We start from the raw sequence: 23,376 nt of genomic DNA, 5'->3' as shown, positions 1-23,376 counted from the left end.
AGCTCAGCGTCTTTTATGGCTTGCCTTCCTCTCAATTTTCATCTTATTTTACATTTCCTTCCCTTCCCCCTTTTTAAACAGGCCCATGGAACCTCTTTTCAGTATAATCAGACTGCTCGTTCTGACCGCAGAGCTCCCTCGTGACACGCGGGCTGAGTGTGTATTCAGGGGACAGCCAGGCTCCCACTGCATGGGCCATGAAGCAGGGGTCGGAGGGTAGAGGTGTGCCCCTGGCAGCCTGGGAGACCGCCCCCCAGCACCTCCTAGGGGTGTCAGGGCAGGACACTGGGGGGCACACGGGCAGAGGAGAACAGGCCCAGGCCAAGGAACAGGTTGGGGGCACTATTGGTTTCCAGCCCAAGGACTTCCAATCCCGAGCAGGACTTCAGAGTTTACCTTTGGGGAAGGAAGGGCCTTGGAAAAGCAAGGCTATGAGAGAAGCCTTCCTGGAAGGGCAGAGCGTGGCCCGAATGAAAAGAATAGGAGAACTTCTTCTCTAAAACATAACATATGGGGCAGGAACAAGTTTGCCACGAAATAAAAGAAGCCAAAAGCTTCCAAACAACCAGAACTGTAGGACAGAGGGGATGGCCCTGGGTGGTGAGCTGTCCCGAGGAGGTAAAGGTGCTGATAATGTTCGTGGGAGGGAGCCAGATAACCAAGATCCCCGAGCCTCAGATTCTAAGCCGAAGAACCAAGTTCCTAATTTTTATCACTCATACTGTTTTTGGTATAGTAGTAAAAGTCCCTTCTACCAAGGGTCAGCAGGGCTGGGCACCCTGTTAGGAGCTTATCTTCTTATCACAGTTGAATCCTCCAAGGACCCCATGGAAGTTCAGCCAGAAATGGCCCCTGCCCCGCCTCATCTCTCTGTCCTGTCTGCTGGCTTCCTGCCGCTTTCTCCTCTCACACATCCTCCTTGGCTCACCTGACTGCTTTTCTTCCGGGAAACTGAGGCCCCAAGGGCAGGAACCAGGTCTGTGCTGCTCCCTGCAGGGTCCTCAGCTCCCAGTGCGGGGTCTACCTGCAGGAGATGCCCTAGGATGGCTGAACCCCAAAGTTCAGGCTAGGAGGCAAAGACTGAGCTAGGGGAGGGGACAGGCTCTCAAGCTGGCCTGAACCCAGGGAAGCCCAGACTTTGGGGGCTGGGAGTGGGGATGCCTATGGATGCCGGGGGTGGGGACGCCTATGGACGCCAAACAGACGTGCGGAAAACCAAGAACAGTCGCCGAGACAGAAGCAGGGCCAGGGCACAGTGACCATTATCCAAGACACCTTTAGGAGCCCATGAACCTGTCCTCATTTCTTTCTGAATTAGGAGAAATCGTTAGGGCCGGGGATTACACATCTTCATGCCAATGCTGTTATAAACTATGATTTTTAATCTTTTTTCTTTTTTATGGAGGAAGGGGACTACGACAGGAGGAGTGCCCAAGCCCCGCGAAAGTCAGGGCCCCAGCCCGGAGGGGTGTGAGGTAGGGCCCCAGCCCGGAGGGGTGTGAGGTAGGGCCCAGCGGCCCCGCCCCCCCCGCTGAGCACGCCCGGGGGCACGCGGGCTACACTCACCAGTGTCTGCACGATGGCGTGGTTCGTGGCGTTCATGTAGGAGTTCAGAGGAAACGAGCACTCGCCCTCACAGTAGTAAGCGGCATAGCCTTCCGGAGCGATGATCCAGTCCTGCGGGAGGGACAGTGTGAGCCCCATACGGCCTTTCCTGCCCAAGCTCCTTCCTGCGGGCCAGACTCTGCTCCCAGAGGACAAAGAGGAGGCCCACACCACCCTGAGCAGCTGGGGGTCCCGCAGAAGCAGGAGAAACGGAGGACACGCCATCACAGTCCCCCACAGAAGGCAAAAGGAGGGAAGGACCAAGATGGGCTGGGCTGGGCCTGGAACGGATGCTTGCATGGCCCTGCTGGGAGGGGGCCCGGAGACGTGTGATTGGGTGGGTGATCAACTCTAGCACTACGGGGTGGCTACACGTTGGCAGTTTGCTTTAAATAAAAGCTCCGCGCCTCAGGTCACCGACACGGGAGAGAGACTACTACCCCGCAATACTGGGAACCGAATGACTGTCTGCGCCTGGGACAGGCGTGCGGCTCTTGGTGAAGGATGCGCATGGCCACGCCTGCCTTAAGGCGGGTTAGCACAGAAGTACCATTCTAGGAATACGTACATCCCTCACGGACTGGGGCTCGTGCACTCTTCCCACAGAGGAGCTGGAGTCTGGGGCTCGGTTCCAGTACCCGGATGCAGGCCCGGCCAGCGCCCCACGGAGCACAGAGCCGCAGGAGGGCTCCGCGCAGGCTGTGCGCTACGCTCGGGCACGATCCCCAGGGAAGAATCTGGGCTCCCCCACAGCACCACAAGCTCGCTGAGGAGTGAACAACAAAACCAGTGGCCTTGGTGATCTCAACGCCCCGTTTGGGATATCTGAGCTCCGTGAGGACAGGTGCAGGGTAACGTGCTGTATCTCCGGGGCCTGGACGAGTGCCCAGAATGTCACAGATGCTCATTAACAGTCATTAGATGGTATGACCCTCATGCCTGTCCTAGGACTCCTCCCCTGCCCTTCGCCCCATTCCATCCAAATGGTTCCGGAAGGAGCCGTCATGGTCCTGTGACATGATCTCATCCCCCAAACAGCCGACTGGCGCAGGATCGGGCACCTGCCCCGAGCTGGGCCAATCCACCCCTGCCCTGGGAATCTGAATCACTGAAGGGGGAAGGGCAGAGGGTGGGAGGCGGCCCTGCAGGCAGCTGGGTTCCAGCATGTGGGCTCCACCACGTCCGAGAGAAGCAGCCAGCCGCAGGGTGCAAATGGAGCTCCGTGGAGAATGAGGCTCGGAGTCCAAAGTGTTTGGGTTCCTGGTTCTCGCTTGAGGCTCCACCACATTTCTGCTCTTGCGTGTAATGAGGCATCCCTGTGTCCTTATCCTGACTTCTCTACCCTAGTTAGGACACTTGATTCTGGACACTTCATCTGGAGTCGATGAGAAATGTGACTCACTGCACACACGGGACACAGCCCCGCTGCCTTGCAGGGAGCACGGGGACGCCCACACCAGAGCGCCCACCATCAGGGCCCATCCGGCCACCTGTCCTTACCTGCCAGCCCAGATCGCGGAAGCTGACGTACAGCTCATGCTTCTTGCACACCTGCCTCTGGTCGCGGTTGCTGTTTTCTGCATTGGCGGGAGACAGGGGCGTGGGGCGGGGGAGAGGAAACACACACACATATTAAGGTTTCCTCAGTCTAAGGCAGTGGTGTAAGCACAGACGAGCTCTGCCGGAAGGTGACCTTTCTGACACAAAAGCCATTTGAGTACCTGTAGCCTTAAAATTCATTTCCCTCCCTAGCAAACAGCTTCCATAAGAAGCACCAACATCCCCATCCCTCTTGCACCATCTTAGCTCCTAGCACTCTCTGGATCCTTCTGGGGACATTGACCTTTTTGTACACATGTGTTGTCTGGAGGCTGACCTCTGCCCGGATTCCGTGTAGGAATCTAACTGGAGCCACGTGCCACCATGCTGGTTGCGGGAGTCTGCTCAAACGGGTCTGCCTCCGGCTGAGCTTACCTGCTGAGGCCAGCCCACCTCGCGATGCTCACCCCTCTTCAAGGGCAAGAGGGGGCACAGACAGGGCCTGGGACAAACTCCCCACCACCAGGAAGAAATGAGAGGGTGGGAAGTCAAATCCCACTGACCTCCCAGAGAAACACACTACTGAGGTTTCTCTGAGGAGCAAAAACCATGCACTGGGGTTTTCCAGAAGTATGTAGTGTTTGTAGGCATTTGGGTTAGGGCTTGAGCACTTGTAAACACGCAGAAAGCTCTGCCCCCCTCTGTCTCTCACATACACATAGATACACACACACACACACACACACACACACACACACACACTCTGGTGTTCCTGCACAATCTTCCATTCTGCAGCTATGGGGATTGTTTTTTTTTTGTTGTTGTTGTTGTTTGTTTTCCCTTACCCATGACTTGTCTTTCCTCCACCTAAAACTTTCTAGGGATTTCTATCATGTTTAGAGCAATGTCTCAACTCTGCCCTTGGCCTGTATGGCCCTATGTGGCCCTGATTCCTAAGCCACAGCCTTTTTTCTGAGCTGTGGAGGTACTGCCAAACCTGTTCCTACCTCAGGGCCTTTGCACTTGCCTTTTCATCTACCTGAAATGCTCCTTTTAGAAATCTTTGTATGTCTGGCTCTACTTGATATTTAAGCCTCACCTCGAATGTTGCCTCTTCATAAAGGTCTTGTGAGGTCACCATTAGGTCCCCAGAGCCCAGTGTCCACCAACATTTGTGTAATTAACGCACAAATAAAGACGTCGATGCCTAAGCTTCTGTCTACTGCTGAGGCCTCAGTGTCCCAGAAGGTAATGAACACCAGTGGGTGAGGAACACAAGGAGAACTCCTTGCAGGATGGAGAGGAAAGCCCAGGAGATGATCCGGGGTTGCTGCTCGCCTGACCTGCACTTGGGAGCCATCCAGATGCACCCTGTTCCCCCCTGTCTGGTCAGCTCTCTCAGATGGCCAGGTGAGTGGACCTCCTGGTGGCCTCAGGGGCCCATGGCAACCCCAGCCCTTGTCAGTGACGGGTACAGAACCTAGGACTGAGCTTACCAGCTCCTATTTCACACTTGGAGTGAGGATTGGTTCAGATAAGAGCAAATGACCCCATCCAAGCCATCAGAGAAGAGCCCCAAGAAATCTATCAGACCATTTGTAATACTGTCCAGAATGTACTGAGCAGAAGTCCAAAGATGGCCTCCCACGCTGTGGCAATGCCCGGGGCAACATCACTGTGCAGCCTCCTTCTCCCCCTTCACTGTAGGAGGGTGGAAGGTAGAAGGGAGGGAGGAGGCCCATCCCTCAGCACAGTGATGCGTGAACCAGCCTGAACAAGACAGAGGACCAAACACGTTAGTTTGGGACAGGGACATGGCAAAGAAGCTTTGCGTCAAGCACCAACATTGCTGGCTGCTTGATGTCCTGAGTAAAAAAGGATCCAAAGCTTTGTGAGGCTCAGTGAGAACGTGCCACCATTGATTAGTAATGTCTGCCATGAGCAGAGGAAGGATGGGTATTGGCCTGAGTGCCACTCTTCCCAACCCTGTCTTAAAGCAAAGCAATGATATCTGGCTTCACGTTGAAACCCAAGGCCCCAACAGACCAAGGCTGCGAGCAGCTTGTGAGGCCAGTTGTGGGTGTAAGTAGAGGCTGGGCACTGGCCCTGCCACCAGAGACCTGGCCACCTGCCCTGCACCTCCAGCCTCCTTCGATTGTGGGGCTGCTCTGGGAGAAAAGGGCCAGAAGTCCTGCTTCCCGACGACCTCGTATTAGCAGAAAGACTAGGACAGGGAAGAAGAGATGCTTGTGAAGGAGACTCCCAGCTCGCCTGTCCCTCTGGTCCGGCTCCCCAAACCCACGCAGCCACTTCACCCGCCTCGACCAGCCCCTGCCTGAGCAGCTCACAGGTTACAACCCCCAGATCATTTGGGGAAGATGCCTAGTTCCCAGGGGGTTGAGTGCAAACGTGGGTGGGGAGAAGAAAGTGGGATCCAGTCTCTCAACCCCAAGCCACACCCCCTAAGAGCAGGTGAAGGCTCTGGGGCGGGTGATCAGCCTACAGGGAAGAAAGCTGTGTAGCGGACAGCGGGCCGGAGCGCGTGTCCTCCCCACACATAAAGGCCTGCCGCGTGAGAGGATTCAGCAGGACTCCCAGCCGCCACATGAGGTAAAGCTCTTCAGAAGGGTGTGTGTTGTGTGTGTGTGTGTATACACACGTTCGGACATTCTGCTTTACCAAGCCTGGGGTGGGGCCCAGGCCGTGGTATTTTTTTTTAAACTGAATTTCCAGGAAGGGTTGAGATGAACAGCAAAAAGCGCCAGGAAGTAGAAAGTCCCAGGATGGAGGCAGATTCCAGGCAAGCTAGAAAGGCTGCCGTGTGAGGGAGTGAGAGCCCCGTCCCGGAGGTTATGTAAGTGGAATGTTTGGTGGGCATGCAGGGGGGGAAATTGGGTGTCGAATTCTAAGACTTTGAGGCCGGACAGACCTCCAAGATGCTGGAGTCTGTGGGCATGGAATGTGCCAGCACGTCCTGCCTGGCTTAATGGCAAGACTTCTAACACGTGTCCCTCCTCTGACCCTTCCTGAGCACCCCACTCTGCTCCTCGCCATTCTCAGTGCAGCCAGAAGGACCATCTGATCACCCCTGCCCCCACACCAGAGCTTCAAACTACAAAGGCTTCCAGATTTGTTTTGGATGAAGTTCACACTTAAGATGTGACTTAAGAGGACCCTTGATCTGGCTCACCTTGCCAGCCCCACCCTCCCCTTGTCCCACGGCCTCCTTCTCCCCTCAAAGGAGCCCTGCCGCCTCCCGCCCTAGGCCTCTGTGCCTGTGGGTCCCACTCCCTGGATCGCTCCGGTCGAGCCGACCCAGCCAGACCTCAGGGGCACCTGCTGGTCGCTGAGCTCTTAGCGGGGCAGTCTCCATTGCAGCCCCCTCCCCTGGGATCGTCAGTCCCCTAGTCACCATCCCCTGCCTCTCAGGCCTGTTAGTAAGTGACAGCCACCTCCAGCCTGGCCCAGACCCCGAGGGTGGACCATGGCTGGGCTTTTCCCATAGGACCCCAGCTCCTAGAGCCAGCACAGAGGAGGTCTCCACTGAAAATTAAGGGGTTCAGTTGGATTTTCGTTCGGAAGCCTTACAGAGCCTTCCGAGAAGCCTAAAAAAAGAATGGATCCACCAGCCAGCGAAGAAGCCCTCCAGAATCCCTGCACACAAGCTCCAGAGCCGCTGAAGCCCACGGGGTCCGGAAACCCTGCTCTGAAAACTTCACCAAGCACAACGACCATTCCTTCCTTCGCCTTCAAAAAGGAAAATGAACAGAAATGTAAAAACTGGTTACATGAAGCCAAGTTAGCTGATGACAATATAAGGCTAGTCTGGGGGTGGGGGCCACTTGGCTGCCGTGTGCCCCCCGCGTGCCTCTCCAGGTCGGCCCCGGGGCCCAGGAGCAGGCAGAGCTGATGAGCTCGGCTCAGAGCTTCCGACGTGGCCGGCAGCCTGATTCCTGCTGCAGACCCTGCCCGGCCTGGCAGCCCACCCGGAGCTCGGAGACGGCGCGTGGGCACGCGGAGTAAACCACTCTGCACAGGGGGTCCGCGTCCTGCAGCTGCTGTAACGAACGCTCACAAACACGGCGGCTGCAAACACCACCAGCTTAGTACCTTCCAGCTCCGTAGTGCAGAAGTCCAACACGGGCTAAATTCAAGGTGTCGGTGGGGCCGTGTTCCTTCTGGAGGCTCAGGGGGGAAATCCATTCCCTCGTCCCTCCCAGCTTCTAAAAGCCATCTGCCTTCTCGGCTTGTGTGTCGTACCCTGCCTCTGTCTTCAAAGCCAGCGACATCATACCTCCCGCCCTTCTCTGGGCTCACACCTCTCTGACCACAGCGAGGAGGGATTCTCCCCCCGTAAGGACCCCTGTGATTACAACGGGATGCTGGGCCCACCTGGACCAGGCCAGCTTATCTCCCTATTTTAAGGTCAGCTGATTAGCAGCCTGAATTCTATTGGCAGCCTGGGCCCCCTTTGCCACATAAAGTAACGGATTCACTGGTTCTGGATATGAAGACATGGATATCTGGGGAGCAGAGGGAGCACCCCTCAGATGGCAACACAGAGGGCCATGGTGAGGGGACAGGGCAGGAGGTTTCTTTCAGCCCCAAGCTGGGCCCCTAGGATCTGGGTGGTCATTTCCGCAGTCCGTGGGGAAAATGGTTTGCCACTGAAGTTCATTTATTTGCAACTTTCTTTTTGGTCTGGAGGAACATCGAGGTGCATCTTTCCAGAGGCGGCCTCAACATGCAGGAGAACGTACGTGGGACAGGTCAGGGTGTGGGCACACGGGCCAAAGGCATCCACAGTGCTGAAGAGGCCGGTCCAGGCCCGCCCAGCCCCCCAAATCATCCCAGCAACCCCAGACCACCAGATGCCAGCAACATCCCATTGCGTGGTCAGCCCGGAGGGAAAAGGACCATGTCCCCCAAGGCTGGCACAAAGGCAGGCCCAAGCGGGGCTCAGCAAATGCCCGGTGAATTGTCAGAAGACCCTTAACAGGATCGCTGGGGGCACCAGCGCTCAGCAGGTGGATGCTTCCTGGCAAAACCAAACAGGCTCAAATCCCAGGGATGCCACTTACTTGCTCTGTGTACTTGGGGTTTGCTTCCTGCTGTGATGGCTCGAGGATCATTTGCTGGGCACAGGAATGGATTTTGAGTCATACCCCTACTGGGGTCGTACTGTGGGTTCCTGGGGTTGGTGCATTGACCCTCCCGCCCCAGGCATACCTGCCACCTTGGCCACCCGCAAGGCTTCCTGGCTCTTGGACGTCTTAGAGCGGTTCTGGCTGCGCTGCTTGCCCCCCGTGGAGCGGGTGCTGCGAATGTGGACCTCCGTGGCCTTGAAGAAGGCCACCATGAAGGGCTGCTTGTTCTGGGGTCCGTGCCGCCCGATCAGGCCCGCCAACTTGGGGTTGATGCTCTGCCCTAGACCGGAAGCAGCCAAATGCACAGAAGATCGATTAGGGGAGAAGCGGTTTGTGGGGAGGGGCTGCGTGGGCGTGATTTCATCTGCGCCTTGCAGTTCTCTCATGCACCTGCTGTCTGTCCATCCAGCAAGTACTTACACAGCATTCACTCTGTGCCAGGTTGTTCCGGAGCTTGGCGTGCATGCAGGGGATGGGGGGTTGGGGGGGCACGCAGGGAGCACAGACCGCCGTAGCTCACGGTGGTATGTGTGCAGGGAGAAAAACGGAGCGGGGCCAGGTAGGAGTGGGGCTGAGGTTTGCAGGGCTCTGGCTACTGGAAGTTCTACTTACATTTCATTGGCTTGGGAGTGACAGGACAGGATTTGGACCCAGGCTGCATAACCGGGACAGAAATGCGTAACCCCCAGTTAGGTCAGAGGGGTCAGAGGCCAATGAACGCGGTGCTTCTGGAGGCCCTGGGCCCATCCGCATCTGGAATTAACTTCACCTGGAGACCCCCAGACGGGCCCAAGTCAGGAAACCCAGCCTCCCGGGGACCAGATCGGCACCAGGGGGTTCGCTTTGGTTTTTTAACAGCTCATGTTTAAAAGAGCAAACGTCCCCCATCCACCACTGTTTTACCTTCACCCCCTTGAATGTTCGGCTTTCCTGCATTCCTTAGCAAGGGTTTCCTCGAGTTCATGCATTTATAATTCGAACGATTCTATAAAAGAAGCCATTAAAGCTGAGCCCCTAGGAATTGTATCTTGCCCCCACCCCCACCTGGAAGGCTTTTAGGGCAAAATAAAAATGCCTCGCCTGAAAACCTGATGCTGTTCCAGATACAGTAAATCCAAGGGCCGCGAGCGGGCCGTGCGGTACCGAGGGAGGGTGTCTGACTGGCCCACAGCCTCAGCGGAGCAATGAGTGGATGGGGGAAAGAAGAGGAACTTCAAGGGGTTTAAACCCACATCTGCCACTGACCACCTTGTGTGGGCCAAGAGAAGTAACGTTGGATGCTGGGCCCTCAACTGCCTCATATGTAAAATAGGGATGATGCCATTTGTCTCACCCACACCCGCTTTTCTTGGTACCCAACCCAATTTTCATTTCAGCCTCTGTGCCTTAGTGGACCCCACCCTGACCACAAAGGTGGGCCTGTGGTCTAACGGACAACCACTAATCCTCCAGCTGCAGTGATTGGCTCAAGGACGGGCACAGGACCCAAGGCAACCAATGAATGGAAGAGAGGTACCCTGGAAGTTTCTGGAAAAGAAATGTCCCACTTTAGCATCCAAAAGCAACCTTCTCTTTCCCCAGACAAAACTGAGTGAGGAGGAATGGATGGAGGCGCAGAAGTGGCCACCAGCTAGAGACCATGCACGAGAGGATTACATTTTCAAACGGGGCTGATCTGGTGGAAGGAAGAGCAGAGAGACAGAAGCAGAATCTCTAGTGACGTTGCTGAGCCACTGGATCAAACCAGTCCTGAAGCTCCTTTCTTGCCCCACCCACCAAGATGAACAAACCCCTGTGATTGTTTAGTCTAAGCTGCATGCACGTGTGTCTACAAAAACACATGGTGCAATTCCTCATAATTGGGACGGTACTGTTACTGCTGTTTCATATAAATCTGGCCTTTACGCAATATACCGGGGACATCTTTCCACATCAATGAAACACACTGACCTCACCCCTTGCGGCCACAGAGGAGCCTCGCATCTGGAAAGGCCTTTAGCGCATCCTCTCCCACCGACAGACACCGAGGTTGTATGTCCCAGGCTTGAACAACCCGGGTGTCATTGATCCATTAGTGTATTCGGCAACTACTGATGAACACCTACTGTGTGCCCAGCTCAGTGCGAGGTGCAGGCACAGCAGTGAGCACAGCAGCCTCCCAACCCCCACCCCCGGGAGGGAGACAAGCTCAGGGATACAGAAGTTCGTGACCTATGCTGGTGATGGCCATGAAGCAACTAGGACTGGGTTGGGGGCAGGGACAAGGGGGACTGGTCAGGGAAGGCTTCTTAGCCACGGGAGTCCTGGGGGAGGAACGTTCCCCGAGGAAGGAGCGGCAAGTGCCAAGTCCAGGAGACAGGAACACATGCGGTGTGTTTGAAGAACAGGGAGGAGGGGAGTGGGGCCGGAAAGAGGGAGGGAGGGGGGCCGGTGATGAGGCTGGGTCACTGGGGGCCTTCGTGGGGGCTCTGGCTCACATTCTAGGTATGACAGCAGCCACAGAGGGTCTGGAGAGGGGGACACGACCAGCTTTCTGTGGTGAGAGGCCCACTCAGGCTGGTGTGGGGGGCAGATGGTGTCCAGAAACGAGCTCCCTCCCACCAGGCTCTCCTCTAGACCCCCACACTTTGGGCAGCCTCTCTGGGTCCTGCCCACGTTTTGCTACCCTCCCACGAGCTCCGCAATTCAGGGCAGGGGGGTCCCCTCCACCCACTGCCCCAGCACAGGACACAGCACGTTCACCAGACAGATGGTGGCAACACGGTGGCTGGTCCCCGGCCCCCGGCACTCAGGCTGTCGGGGGACACTGGAGTTTTGCAGGGCTGTCCCAGGAGCACCCCTCCTCCAGAGTCCTGACAACCACAACTGTGTCCAGGTGGCAAGCCACGGGTTTGCACATGCCCTCCCGAAAGCAAGAGCCACTCCTGGACAGACACACAAAGGTAAATCCTTGCAGTCGTTTTTAACTACAAAATGCTACAGGCAATGTGGCATTTTATCCAGACAGGGGACCAGGCACCTAAATAATTCATTCATCTTTTTACAAATATTCATGGTGCACAGGACAGGGCGTGGCCCTGCTCTGTACCCTGGGGGTTATACCTACAGCCCAGGGAAGGAAGCGCAGAACCAGATAGTGTGATCACATCTGGGAGAGAAGAAATTTAAAGCATGTACCAGCATATGTGAATATGTACACGCATAAAGTTCATCTTTGCTTGGACATCCCCCCAAAAAGGGCTGAGAAGGGTTCTACTGGAGGAGGACATGTGGATTGTCTGGCAGAAGAATTCCATTTCATTTTATGATACCACAGGGTATTGGCTGTACTTGGCACGTGTAAAGGCAAGTATCTGTTTTGATGGGGTGTATCTAAATGTCCCGGGTGAGTATCGCTGGATAGAGAGCCAGGCCACGTGCATCAGGCAGAGGGCTGGAGGCAGGAGAAGCGACTGATCGGGACAGGGAGGGATGAGAAACATAATACTTTAACCATAAGGTCTGTATCTGCAGGGAAGTTGGAAAGGATGTATAGTCTAGCGAAGAGTTAATAGGTTAAAAAAAAAACCCACATGAAGATTTGTCCAAGAACAGGGTTGCCAGACTTTGCAAATAAAAACACAGGATGCCTGGTTGAATTTGAATTTCAGAGAAATGAATAATGTTGGCAGTATGGGGGATATACTTACAGGAAGTAATTATTTGTTGTTTATCTGAAATTCAAATTTAACTGGGTGTCCTGTATTTTAATCTGCCCAGAGGTGCTCCTCAAGTGAGGAGAGAAAGGTCTTCCCAAAGTAGCATTAGATCTGACACCCCTGCTGGCTATAGCAATACGTGATGGATGAGGCATCTGGTCTACCCGGCAGGCAGGTGTGTGGGCTCAGGGCGATGGCTTCACTGCTTTCTTCTTTAGAACACATGGCTTGCCTCTTTGTGGGATGTTTTACTGCTGTTTTTGTTTTGGGTGTTTTTTTTTTATTTTAGTTAAATGAACATCTTGTATACAGATGTGTGAGTCTTCACAAATGTATAGACTGATGTGATCACCACTTCGATCAAGACGCAGAACGGCTCCCGTGCCCTCCCCCAGAACTCCCCTGTGCGGCCTTTTATCTCAGTGCATCGAAACTGGGAATGCCTCTGCTTCCTGGGGACACATGTCAAGGTCTGGAGACATCTTGGGGTTTTACGACTCAAGGGAGGTGTTTCTCCATCTAGTGGGTAGAGGTCAGGGATGGTGTTAAACATTATACGGTACTCAGGATGACCGCCCCTCCCCCAACAGAGAAAGAGCAAGCCCCACACGTCAACAGTGCCAAGGGAGAGGAACTCTACCTTCTAGACCTGCTCCTGCTCCACTTCCAGCCTCTGGCAACTACTGACGGGTTCTCAGCCCCATAGCTTTGCATTTTCTTGACATTTCACGTATGTGGACTCCCACTGTCTTCTGCTTCATCTTACTTCCATCTGGATGTCTTTGAGATTTGCCTTTGGGGTTGCATGTTCCAGTCGCTCATCTCCCTATTGCTGAGTACTAGTCCACAGTATGGATTTGACCTGGTTGCTGAGTACTGATCCACAGTATGGACTTGACCTGGTTGCTGAGTACTGGTCCACAGTACGGATTTGATCCAGTCGCTGAGTAGTATTCCATGGTATGGATCTGACCCGGCTTGTTGATCCATTCACCTGGTGGAGGACACCTAGGGGCTTCCGGCTCGGATGGTCATGAATATGACAAACATCCACCAACAGGGTTTGCATGAACCTATGTTGTCCTTGCTGTGATGGAAAGCAGAAGCGAAATCCTTTGTGCTGCTCATTTCCCATAGCCTTGGCACATTCCACACGTCCACCTGTTCCTGAATCATCACACTTGCCATTTGAAGAGGCCGGCAAAGCTGTCTGAGCAGGCTCTGCTCCCACTCCAGAGCTGAGTGGAGAAGGCCCAATCCGAGGAGCGCTCAGTGAGGCAAAAGCAGCTCACTGCTGATGCACGCGCCATGCCCAGCCCCTTTGTCCCTGGCCTTCTTCCACACGAGGAGGCTGCCAACAGTCCCGTCCCAGTCGCACATACAGCTCCTTCTAGGACGGCTGCTGCAGGATTCTCAGAGATGTTCTCCTCCCTAAAAAGGCAGGTAAAAGGAAAGAAGATCCTTTATCTAGCCCACCCGCTTCCTTCCTCCATGCTTGAGGATGTGGAGGCCGCCATCTTGTAAAGTGTGACGTGATGAGTCTCAGGACACGACGTGGGGCCAGGAGGGAAAAGATCTTGACTGTTGCTGATTCTGTAACCCAGGGGTTGGCAAACTACAGCCTGTAGGCCAAATCCAGCCTACTGCCTGCTTTTGCAAATAAAGTTTTATTGGAACACCACCTTGCACATTGGTGCACACACGTACCACGTGCTTTCATGTTCTAATGCCACAGTTGAGGAGCCATGACAGACTACTGACCCACAAGGCCTCGGACATTTACCATCTGCTACTTTATACGAAAACTTTGCTGACCTCTGCTCTAACCAACCCTGGGTCCACACACTTCCAGACCTGTAAAGGAAACCACCGTAACTGCCCGAGATAAGGCACTCTTATTGCCTATTATTTGCACATCAAAGTATCCCTGATGGAGTTGGTTCTATCCATTGTTGGCTCACAATAAAGACGAGGAGCAACTGTTATGAGCGTTTGCTCTGCGCCAGGCGCTGAGCTGCCCCTCAGGTAGGCCTCCCGACCCCACGTTTACAGATGGGGAAGCTGGCTCGAAGCTGTGAAGTCAACCACCAAACCATCGCTGAGTCCAGGTGGATGGAAACACAGGAAGGACGAGATTGCTCAGGCGTGAATGTGGGCAACCAACAGAGCCCCAGACGGTAGGAAGGGCTCCCCAAGGCACGAGAAGGAAGGTCTTCTAAGACGTGAGCTGGGTGGGCGGTGGTGTGGATGCAGGACTCTGGGCGTGGGGCACAGGGATGAGCCAGTGCCTCAGGCCACCGCTGGCGGGTCCTGGAGTGGCATGAGCAGAGCCAGCAGGCCCAGCCTAGGGGAAGCTCCCCAGGAAGAGGCCTGGAGCCCAAATGGGGCACCTCAGGAGAGGAGAGAGCACAGCCCAATCACAGAGAAGGAGACGTCTTGGTTTTCTTGTGGCTCCTTTTCCAGGCCTAGAGCCACTGGATCCCCTGCGGAGGCCCGCAGCAGCAGAATGCTCTTCGCCAATTGTGCAAAACACATGAATTCTAGCCACTTGTCTCCATGGACCCAGGTGCAAGTGACAGGTGAGAATGTAGTTAACACATGTGACATCTGCCTGGCCCCAGTGACCCAATGTTGTCCCAGCCACTGCTGCCCACCCAGCCCGGGAAGGCCCCATCCCAGCCTCCGGGTCATCAAGGCCTCCTCCTGTCTCTCACTCGACTTCTGAACAAACAGGATGTGAAGCAATCGCAAGGGCGAAGGCACCTCGGAGCCAGCTGCGCTGTGGGCGGGATCGCTCGCCAACCGCGGCTTTACGGGGCTTAGTCTCCACAGCTGCCGTGGGCGAATGGCTCACCTCCCGCTCCCGTCCTGGCCGCCGCGGCCAAGCTGGGACAGCAGACGCCCTCGATCCTTTAAATGCCTTGCAATCCCATTCAATCCCATCGGGGATGGTGCCGAAGAGGGGCACGTGCTCTCGCGCCCGAGCAGAGAAGCCTGAGGCTCCCTTTGCGCACAGACATCCCAAACCCATGTGTGTCGGACTTCAGGAAGCAGACACGGGCGGGCAGGGGGAGAAGGGGCCCCCCTCGTCTGAGAGCAGCAGCAGCCGGAGGCAAGGAGGCCTGAGGTGGCAGATGAGGCCACCAGATTGTCTTTTTGGGTTGGAGAGGTACGGCTTTCTGACGTCGCCCTCCCGAGCCTCCGAGTGACTTCTTCTCTGGACAAGGGAGAGGAGGAGGACCCTACAAACTGGGACAAGAGGCTGAAGTCCTTGTCTTGGAAGCAAATGACCAGGTGTTTCCACGTCTGCAAGGACAGAAGTGTCTCCAGGCCAAAGCAGCGTTTTCGTCTGCCCGTGGCTTTGGGACAGAAGGTGGCAGTGGAAAAACCATGTGTATGGATCTGGAGAGCAGCTGGAAACCCTCCTGAGAATCCCAGAATGTGTCTTGACAGCCTCCTCCCTGACCTTCAGCATACGGTCTCATCACCATCCACCTTCCGACGAGAACGCGGGCGATGCGACAGCAAAATCCTTCGGGGCCTAGCCCCAGTGCCTACAGCAATCCCAGGCTCATCAAATGTTTGTGGAGTGAAGAAACGTGTTTCCAGTGCAGGCGGAGAGGCTCTCGACTGTAGGAAGCTCGTTCTAACAACCAGGTGCTGGGGCAGGAAGAGGCTGGCATCACTCCCCGGCTGGGACACGGGACGCGGGGCCATCCTGTCCGCAGGCACGGTGCCCAGGCCCACTTTTAGGGGTCCATGAAAATGTTTTAATGTCTCTTAAAATCAGAAGACACATAAATTTTTGAGGGTCGCAGAAAATGTTTTCGTTTTTAATCTAGCCAAGATTCTGTTCATCTTTATACCATCGTGGCCATAAAACATCATTTTTACTATTTTTTTTTTAAGGAGGGAGGCGCGCACAAGAGTCAAATGCAGCCCTGGGTCACTTCGGTTGGTCCTGCGGGAAGCCCACTGTCCTCTGGGTTCTTTCTCAAACCCTTTCCTTCCCAGGCAGGAAGCAGGACACTGTCGGGTCCTGGGCTGTCTGTCGCCAGGGCCCAGCCGTGTACCCGGCAGGCACTCACGGACTACACACTCCCCAAGCCTGGTCCCTGCTGACCACATTCCTATGAAGGCATTCCAGCAAAGAGTGAGGTTAGGGGGCTGGAGTCAGAACCGGCGGCAAAGCCCAGGTCTACCCAGGGAACTGAGTGACTACAGGCAAGTGACTCCCCCTTCTCGGCCTCGGTTTCCTCATCTGCTAATGTGCTGATGCTAACAGCCGCGCTCCCTGGGCAGGTCACCGCGAGCACAAGGCTCGTCGACGGCAACCGTGACGATAATATTGAGTGTGCAGGAGCATGGATGGGGTGCCAGGCCCAGGGCTCAGCATTTCACAGGAATTCACTCCTCTGCCTGACCGTTATCACGCCCGTGGAACAGAAGAAGCGATAAGGCATCAAGAGGCTGGACCCGCTGCCTAACATGACACAGGCTGCCTGAGGGACAGGGACTGGGCCACTGGCTCCAGGGTCCGTGTGGGAGCTGCTGGCCTGTCCCTGTTCTGCACGGGAGCCCCGAGCTGGCAGCCTGGCCCGCAGTGAGGGTTGAGCCCTCACCGGCACCGTGGGGACAGCCCCCTTGTCAGCTGGCTAGCCCTCCTCTCTGGGGGAGCCAGAACGAGTCAGCACCCCTCCATTCGTGCCTCCTCCCCTCTCCCACCCAGCCCTGGAGCGGGGAGCACCGCCTGTACGGCTTGGGGGCGGCTGCCTCTCCTCCTGTCTTCTGTACAAAGGGAAAGACAAGCAGACGCCAGCCCTCCTTCCCACAGCGTCCTGTCCTCGGATGAGACAATGCTCCCCAGTTGGCTCCCGATGAGCCACAGGTGCCCAGAGCGTTTATGGGCTTCTCCCCCGCACGGCAGGCTGCTGAACAGCAGCCCAGCTGTGCTGCTCCCAGGGGCACTGACAGGGGGGCACAGCTGCAGGGACAGGGAACAGACGCTCACTTCCTGGGTGGTCTCAGGAGGGATTTGGAGACCCGGTGGGCTGGAGGCTCATCTCGCACCCAACGTAAAGCTTCTCAAAGAAGATCTGTGACGTCTGTGCCTCGCTAGAACGGAAGAAAGCTCACCCGTGTAACTATCAACATGCCCATTGTAGGGGTGTGAAAACGGAGGCCTCTGAGAGGGGATAGGCTCCATATTCCGGCAGCCACCTAGTGGCTGCAAGATGCTGCTGGGTCTGGACAAGGATTAGACACTGTACCGGGCTTGGTGCCCCTTCTCCTTTCCTCCCAGAGCGGGGGCATGGGTGCCACCGCCCTGGATTCGGCTTGCCCAGGTGCGGTAGGAGGCAGCAGAGCTCACTGAGTTTAGGTTAATGCCAGCAGGAGCTCCCGGGGAGGGACCCGGCTGCTTCTACGGGCAACGCAGCCGCGGTGCACCCGCAAATGGAGCCCGGCTCTGCGGACTCCCCAGCAGGCTCTGCTGGTCTTTCGCGGGTGCAGGCATTTAACACGATGGGGTGCTCAGCCAGAGTATCATCTTATCAGCACATACCCCAAAACACGGGGCAGGACTTCGCCAGCATGTCAGCCCGCGGCCAGGCCCCCAGTTACTCAGGGAGCTCGTAAGAAAAGGAAGCTTCCTGGGCCCAATCCTCAGGACTCAGCATCAGTGCGTCTGGGGTGGGGCCTGGGAATCAGTACGTTCAACATGCCCTCCGGGGGATTCTGAGGGACTCCGGGGTCGGAGGGCAAGCAACTACATAGCCAGGAGCCCGTGGTTTCAGAAACGCTGGGCTCACTTGCTTCTCATCTCACTGGCACAAAGATCCCGAAACTCGTACCCCCGGTTAGCCATTGTACACTTCATCCCTCTCCGACGGTCTGGGCGGGTGGTCCTTCCCCGACCCAGGCCACTAGGCCAAACTTGCCTCCTGGGCATGCACAGTGCCTGGACAGAGCAGCCAAATCCCTGGGTGGTGGCACCCGTGTCCAGCTCCAGGCACCCCATCCGGGAGGGGGCAGGAGGGGAGGAGACGGGCCCTGAGTCATGCATACAGCTTCTGATCCTTGCCTGGACCCTGGGCATACGAGCACAAGGCTATCCTCCCCATAGATGGAGCGTGGTTACCAGGTGGCCACCAGAATATGGAGCTGCACACCTGTCAGGGGCCTCCTTTGCCGTGGGGAGCGTACTGGCAGTAGCTGCTCTTTGGCCCCATAGTGGGAATTACAAGAGACTACAGCATCAAGCACGGACTCTGGGCTCCGCTGCTGCCCCAAGTTGAACAATTAAGCTCTTCACTTGCATGAGCTCATCGGATCCTCACCACCACCCTGGAAGGTGGAAACTATTATTAACCCCACTTTCCAGATGAGGGACATGCAGTGACTCACCCTGGATCGTGTGGGTAGAAGCAGTAGAGGTGGGGTTTGAACCTGGTGAGTCTGCTCTCCTGAGCCCAAGCTTTAACCATCAGGCTGTGCCATCTCGATGAGTGCTAAGCCTTACCTGCATTCTGGAGGGAAGCAGAAGCTGGAGGAAGTAAAGGCACAAAGCTCCAGATTTTGGGAGAGAAAGATGATGGCAAGCCTGACACTAGGGGAACTCGGTTGGGTGTCACTTAAGAGAAAAACCAAACGTGGGCCACCCCAAGCCAGAAGGGCAGACAGGGCAGAGAAGCACAGGTCCCACCAAGGTCAAGTTGGAAGATCTAGACAATATCCACAAGTCCAGCGAAATGGTCACTCTGAAGAAAGGCATCAAATCTACCTTAGCCCCGTTTTTACTTCATCTCCAATATGGTCCTCAGGAGCTTATAAGTAAAAAAGAAGAGCTGAATGACTCTATTGTCAAATAAGTTTAGAATTCCTCTATGCTCTATTCCCCTCAGGAAATTCACAATGGACATTTGTAAAATAAAGGTTCTGATAAGTCCTGCAGAGAAACCTGCTTGGTTTATCCAACCCAGACCTTCTCACACTTAAATGATCATGAATGCTTCCCCTTACCCTGGGACACCCATCAACCCTTCATGGGACACAGTTTGAGAGGTTCTGCCATACAACAAGGATTGCACACTTTGTCTATAAACAATCATCTGAAAATAATAAATCTTTTCAACTTTGTGGACCACAGAGTCTCTGTCACAACTACTTAACTCTGCTGTGATAGCATAAAAGCAGGCCTAGACAATATGTAAATGAGTGAGTGTGGCTGTGTACTAATAAAAGTTTATGGGCACCAAAATGTGAATTTCATATTATTTTACATATCATGAGATCATCTTGTTCTTTTGATATTCCTCCCCCATTTAAAAATGTGAAAACTATTTTCAGCTCACAGGCCACAGAAAAACAGGACGCAGGCTGGATTTGGTCCACCAGGCATATAGTTTGCCAACCCGACAGAGAGCACTCTAGCAGTTCCAGGACCCCCCGCCCCTCCACCTTTAAGTGTCATGGAGAGGGGAAGGAGGAAGGGAGGGAGGTTGAGGGCTCCATCAGTAGAAAGAAGACCAGCCTGGAAACAAGACAAGCATGGTCCTAAACTCTGCCATGCCTCCCACATGGCACATGGCTTCAGGTAAGTCTGACTGAGGGGGCAGCCCCAGACCAAAGGAGTGGCCTCTGATAGGGAAGAAAAGAGGCAAAGCCCAGCAGCAATAAAACAAAAGGTTAGACAATTTAGCTACATCGTCTAAATCCATTTGGTACAATTTGGCATTAACCACAGTAAAAAAGAAAAACGAAAAGCTGGCAAATTATTTGCAGCTCAAATCACAAAGGGCCAGATGTCCTTAGAATATAAAGAAGAAAAAGACCAACGCTCTGTCAGAGCAACGCACAGAGGGAATGAATGCACGGCGCACAGGAGTTAACGGCAGGCAGTGCACGGGAGAAAGGGATCGGCCTCATAGAGCAGAGAGAAAAACAAAGGAAAACTACAAGAGCCCATCTGTCATCTCTCTGATCAGCCAAGATGGACAAGTTTGGGAACGTGTACTGTCAACGAAGGGGAAGGAGGTGCCCTCATGTACCACCGATGGGGGTGGGAATGGACTGCGCCCCAAGGAGGGCAGAATGACAATATCTATCCAAACTACAAACAGACAACGCCCCTTTTGGGAATTTATCCCAGAGCTACACTCAAGTGGACAGCGACGTCTGCACTGAGGTTTCCCCTGCAGCCGTGTTCGTAAGAGCAAAGGACCCGAAAACACCTACACGCTCCTCCCAGGGGGCCTGGATAAGTCACTGTGGGTAATAGGAGCAGTAATAACCACACCAACACCATTAATACCAAAAGCAACAGCCCCGGTTTAGGGCGTGCGTCCTAGGCAACGGGTCTAGACTCAGCCTCTGCTTCTCAACGCACAGCCCAGGACCAGCAGCCTCTGCAGCAGCCTCCCCTCCACTCCAGACCTGTTGAATCAGAATCTGCATTTTAACAAGACACCCAGGGGATTCCTACACACACTAGGGCACTATTTTAAAACTCCTTCTGTCTTAACGCCCCCTGTGGCCCCGTGTTTCGGCGAAGAGGCGGCTCTGGAAGGTTAGGGAAGTTGTTAAAGTCACACGGCGAATGAGTGGCAGAGCTCACGCACTTCACATATACACGAAAACATGACAGTCCCTGAACAAATAGGGCCGCTCGTCCTTGGCTGCAAAGGGCCAACCTTCAGGGTAAGTTGTCGGATGAAGGAAAGCAATGCAGACAACACCGTACGTACTATACCACTACTTGCGGGAGGAAAAGAAATAAAAGCAAAGCTGAATCTACATGTTGTTGCTTAAACCCCCAGAGGACGTCTCCGGAAAGACAGCCAGGAACATGGGGACAGCAGCGGCCTCTGGGACGGAAGCGGGCGCTGAGGCGGCGGCCCCGGGACAGCCGCACCGTGTGCATCTGTAACTTGCCTTCTGAGCCACTGGCCAGTATTACCTATTCTAAAATAAATGTGTTTCTAGTTTGGGGGTTTCTTCCTGAAAGCTGGTGTAAGGAAGAAGCTACCCACCCCAAAGCTATCCACACTTAGTAAGAAACACGCTTTGGGGAAGACGTGGGCGCGAGCAGCCCCGCCCTAGATGCCACTCGCCTCTGTCCGCCCCGTCAGAGCAGGTGGATGCCCGGCAGAGAGTGAGTGGGAAGCACGGGGGGACGTAGGCCAACGTGGATTCTCTGAGTATTTGGGACTCAGAACCACATTCGGGGTCACTTGGAAGGGGCTTCATGGCTTCCTTGAACCAGTGCCGCGGTCCTTAATGAGGGGCAGTCTTGCTCTGCAGGGAACATTTGGTCACATCTGGACGCATTTTTGGGATTTCCTACTGGCATCCAGGGGGTAGAGGCCAGGGATCCTGTTAGACATCCTGCCATGCACGGGACACCTGGGATGTGCTATGTCTCCAGGTTGGGGTGCCTGGGTCAGCACGTCTCAGATGGTTACATGTTCAGCCCTCACCTGGAGCTCCAGTTAAAGTGCTGGTTCTAACGTAGCAGGCCTGGGATAGGCCAGAGTCTGCATTTCCAAGAGGATGCCAACCCTGCTGCTGTGGGACCTGACTCTGGGCAAGAATGCCGCCCCCAGCCCAGCGGTGGCCAACTGTAATCATCTCTTGCAAAGGGGGTAGGTGCTACTTTTGCCTGGGATCGAAAGGCTGGACAGGGAGTACTAGTTGGTGGGGCCTCGGGGGCCCTGTTTTGATGGAAGTAAGCATGAGCTTGCTGAGCTCCTCCATGAATCCAGGAGCACAGGCTGCGTCGGAAGCAGTGGGGTGGTGGCCGGAGACCTACCGTCCAAGGTCTCCACGCAGAGCTGCAGGCCCAGGTTGTGCCGTGGGTTGACCACCCAGTGGTTGCTGGTGGCGGTGATGTCAAACACGAGCCAGCCCTCCTCCGAGGCCCAGAGGGTGCGGCTGTCCAGCAGGAACAGGTCTGACTCCCTGCAAGAGAAGAGGAGAGACACAGGCTCCAGGTCAGCAGGTCACGGCTCAGTCACCCTGTCACCAGCCAGCTGCTGCTGGAGAGGAAGACCATGTGGAGTAGGGGAGGCAGGAGGAGGGCCACCGGGCCCCCAAAAGTGGGTGCATCCGAGCAAGAGCCAGGCCTGGAGACACCTGAGTAGCTGTGATGGGAAAACGGAGTGCGTTAGTGGTGTAAAGATACACATAGGGGACAGGGAGCTGCTCCGAGGCACACTCACCCGTCACACTTGTTAGGGGGCACGCCAACGGGACAAGGTACAGGAAGGCAGGAATTTACAGCCTCTGTGTTGCTGGGAGTCTCAGGGAACAGAAGCCCACATTTGTTAGATTACTCCCCGTGTGCCAGGCACTGGCCCAAGTATTCTACACACATCACCTCATTCACCTCTCATGACCCTACGGCGTAGTGAGAGTATCATCTCCATGGGCCGTGGTGAGACCATGACCTGCCCCAGGTCGTTTAGCCAGGAGGTTACTGAGTTGGGGTGTGAGCTCAGGCAACTGAGCACCGTACAGATGCTCTTCATGTCCATGCCAGGCAACCTCTTCACAAGCCCACCGAGTATTAGGACGTGAACTCCTAGACTGATACTATTAATAGAGATAACCCTTTAATCCTCTCTTCCTCACATTTTGCAGTAGCAAAATGGGTAAAACTACAACTGACGTTGCAGTGGATGGAAGATGGATGGGTGGGGGGATGGGTGAATGGGTAGCTGGATGGACGGATGGATAGAAGGATGGACGGATGGATGATGGATAGATGGATGGATAAGTGGATGGGTGGCTGGAAGGATGGATGGGTGGATGGAAGGATGGACGGACGGATGATGGATAGATGGATGGGTGGGTGGATGGGTGGCTGGAAGGATGGATGGGTGAATGGGTAGCTGGATGGACGGATGGATAGAAGGATGGACGGATGGATGATGGATAGATGGATGGGTGGGTGGATGGGTGGCTGGAAGGATGGATGGGTGAATGGGTAGCTGGATGGACGGATGGATAGAAGGATGGACGGACAGATGATGGATAGATGGATGGGTGGGTGGATGGGTGGCTGGAAGGATGGATGGGTGAATGGGTAGCTGGATGGACGGATGGATAGAAGGATGGACGGACGGATGATGGATAGATGGATGGGTAAGTGGATGGGTGGCTGGAAGGATGGATGGGTGAATGGGTAGCTGGATGGACGGATGGATAGAAGGATGGACGGACGGATGATGGATAGATGGATGGGTGGGTGGATGGGTGGCTGGAAGGATGGATGGGTGAATGGGTAGATGGGTGGGTGGATAGGTTGGTCAATTTTTACTTTCACGGTAGAATTCTAGTATATAAGGTCTCATAACATCTTGTGCAGTTTTACTTATAAACATTCAAAG

At 55.0% G+C, this 23,376-nt stretch overlaps 1 protein-coding gene across 1 annotated transcript in view; it reads right to left on the bottom strand.

Moving 5' to 3' along the window:
• BMP7 (bone morphogenetic protein 7) overlaps positions 1 to 23,376 on the bottom strand; it is an 85,013-nt gene that overhangs the window by 3,836 nt on the left and 57,801 nt on the right. Inside the window, exons 3-6 of the mRNA XM_026503788.4 lie at positions 21,798 to 21,946; positions 8,374 to 8,571; positions 3,106 to 3,182; positions 1,567 to 1,677 (exon numbers count right to left, since the gene is read on the bottom strand). Coding sequence (XP_026359573.1) covers positions 1,567 to 1,677; positions 3,106 to 3,182; positions 8,374 to 8,571; positions 21,798 to 21,946 — 535 coding nt within the window. The remainder of the gene's footprint in view (positions 1 to 1,566; positions 1,678 to 3,105; positions 3,183 to 8,373; positions 8,572 to 21,797; positions 21,947 to 23,376) is intronic.

Source organism: Ursus arctos, unplaced genomic scaffold, assembly GCF_023065955.2.
Source record: "Ursus arctos isolate Adak ecotype North America unplaced genomic scaffold, UrsArc2.0 scaffold_16, whole genome shotgun sequence".
NCBI lineage: Eukaryota > Metazoa > Chordata > Mammalia > Carnivora > Ursidae > Ursus > Ursus arctos.
Note: the sequence above shows the minus strand (reverse complement) of the source record. Positions and strands in the feature narration are given on the sequence as shown.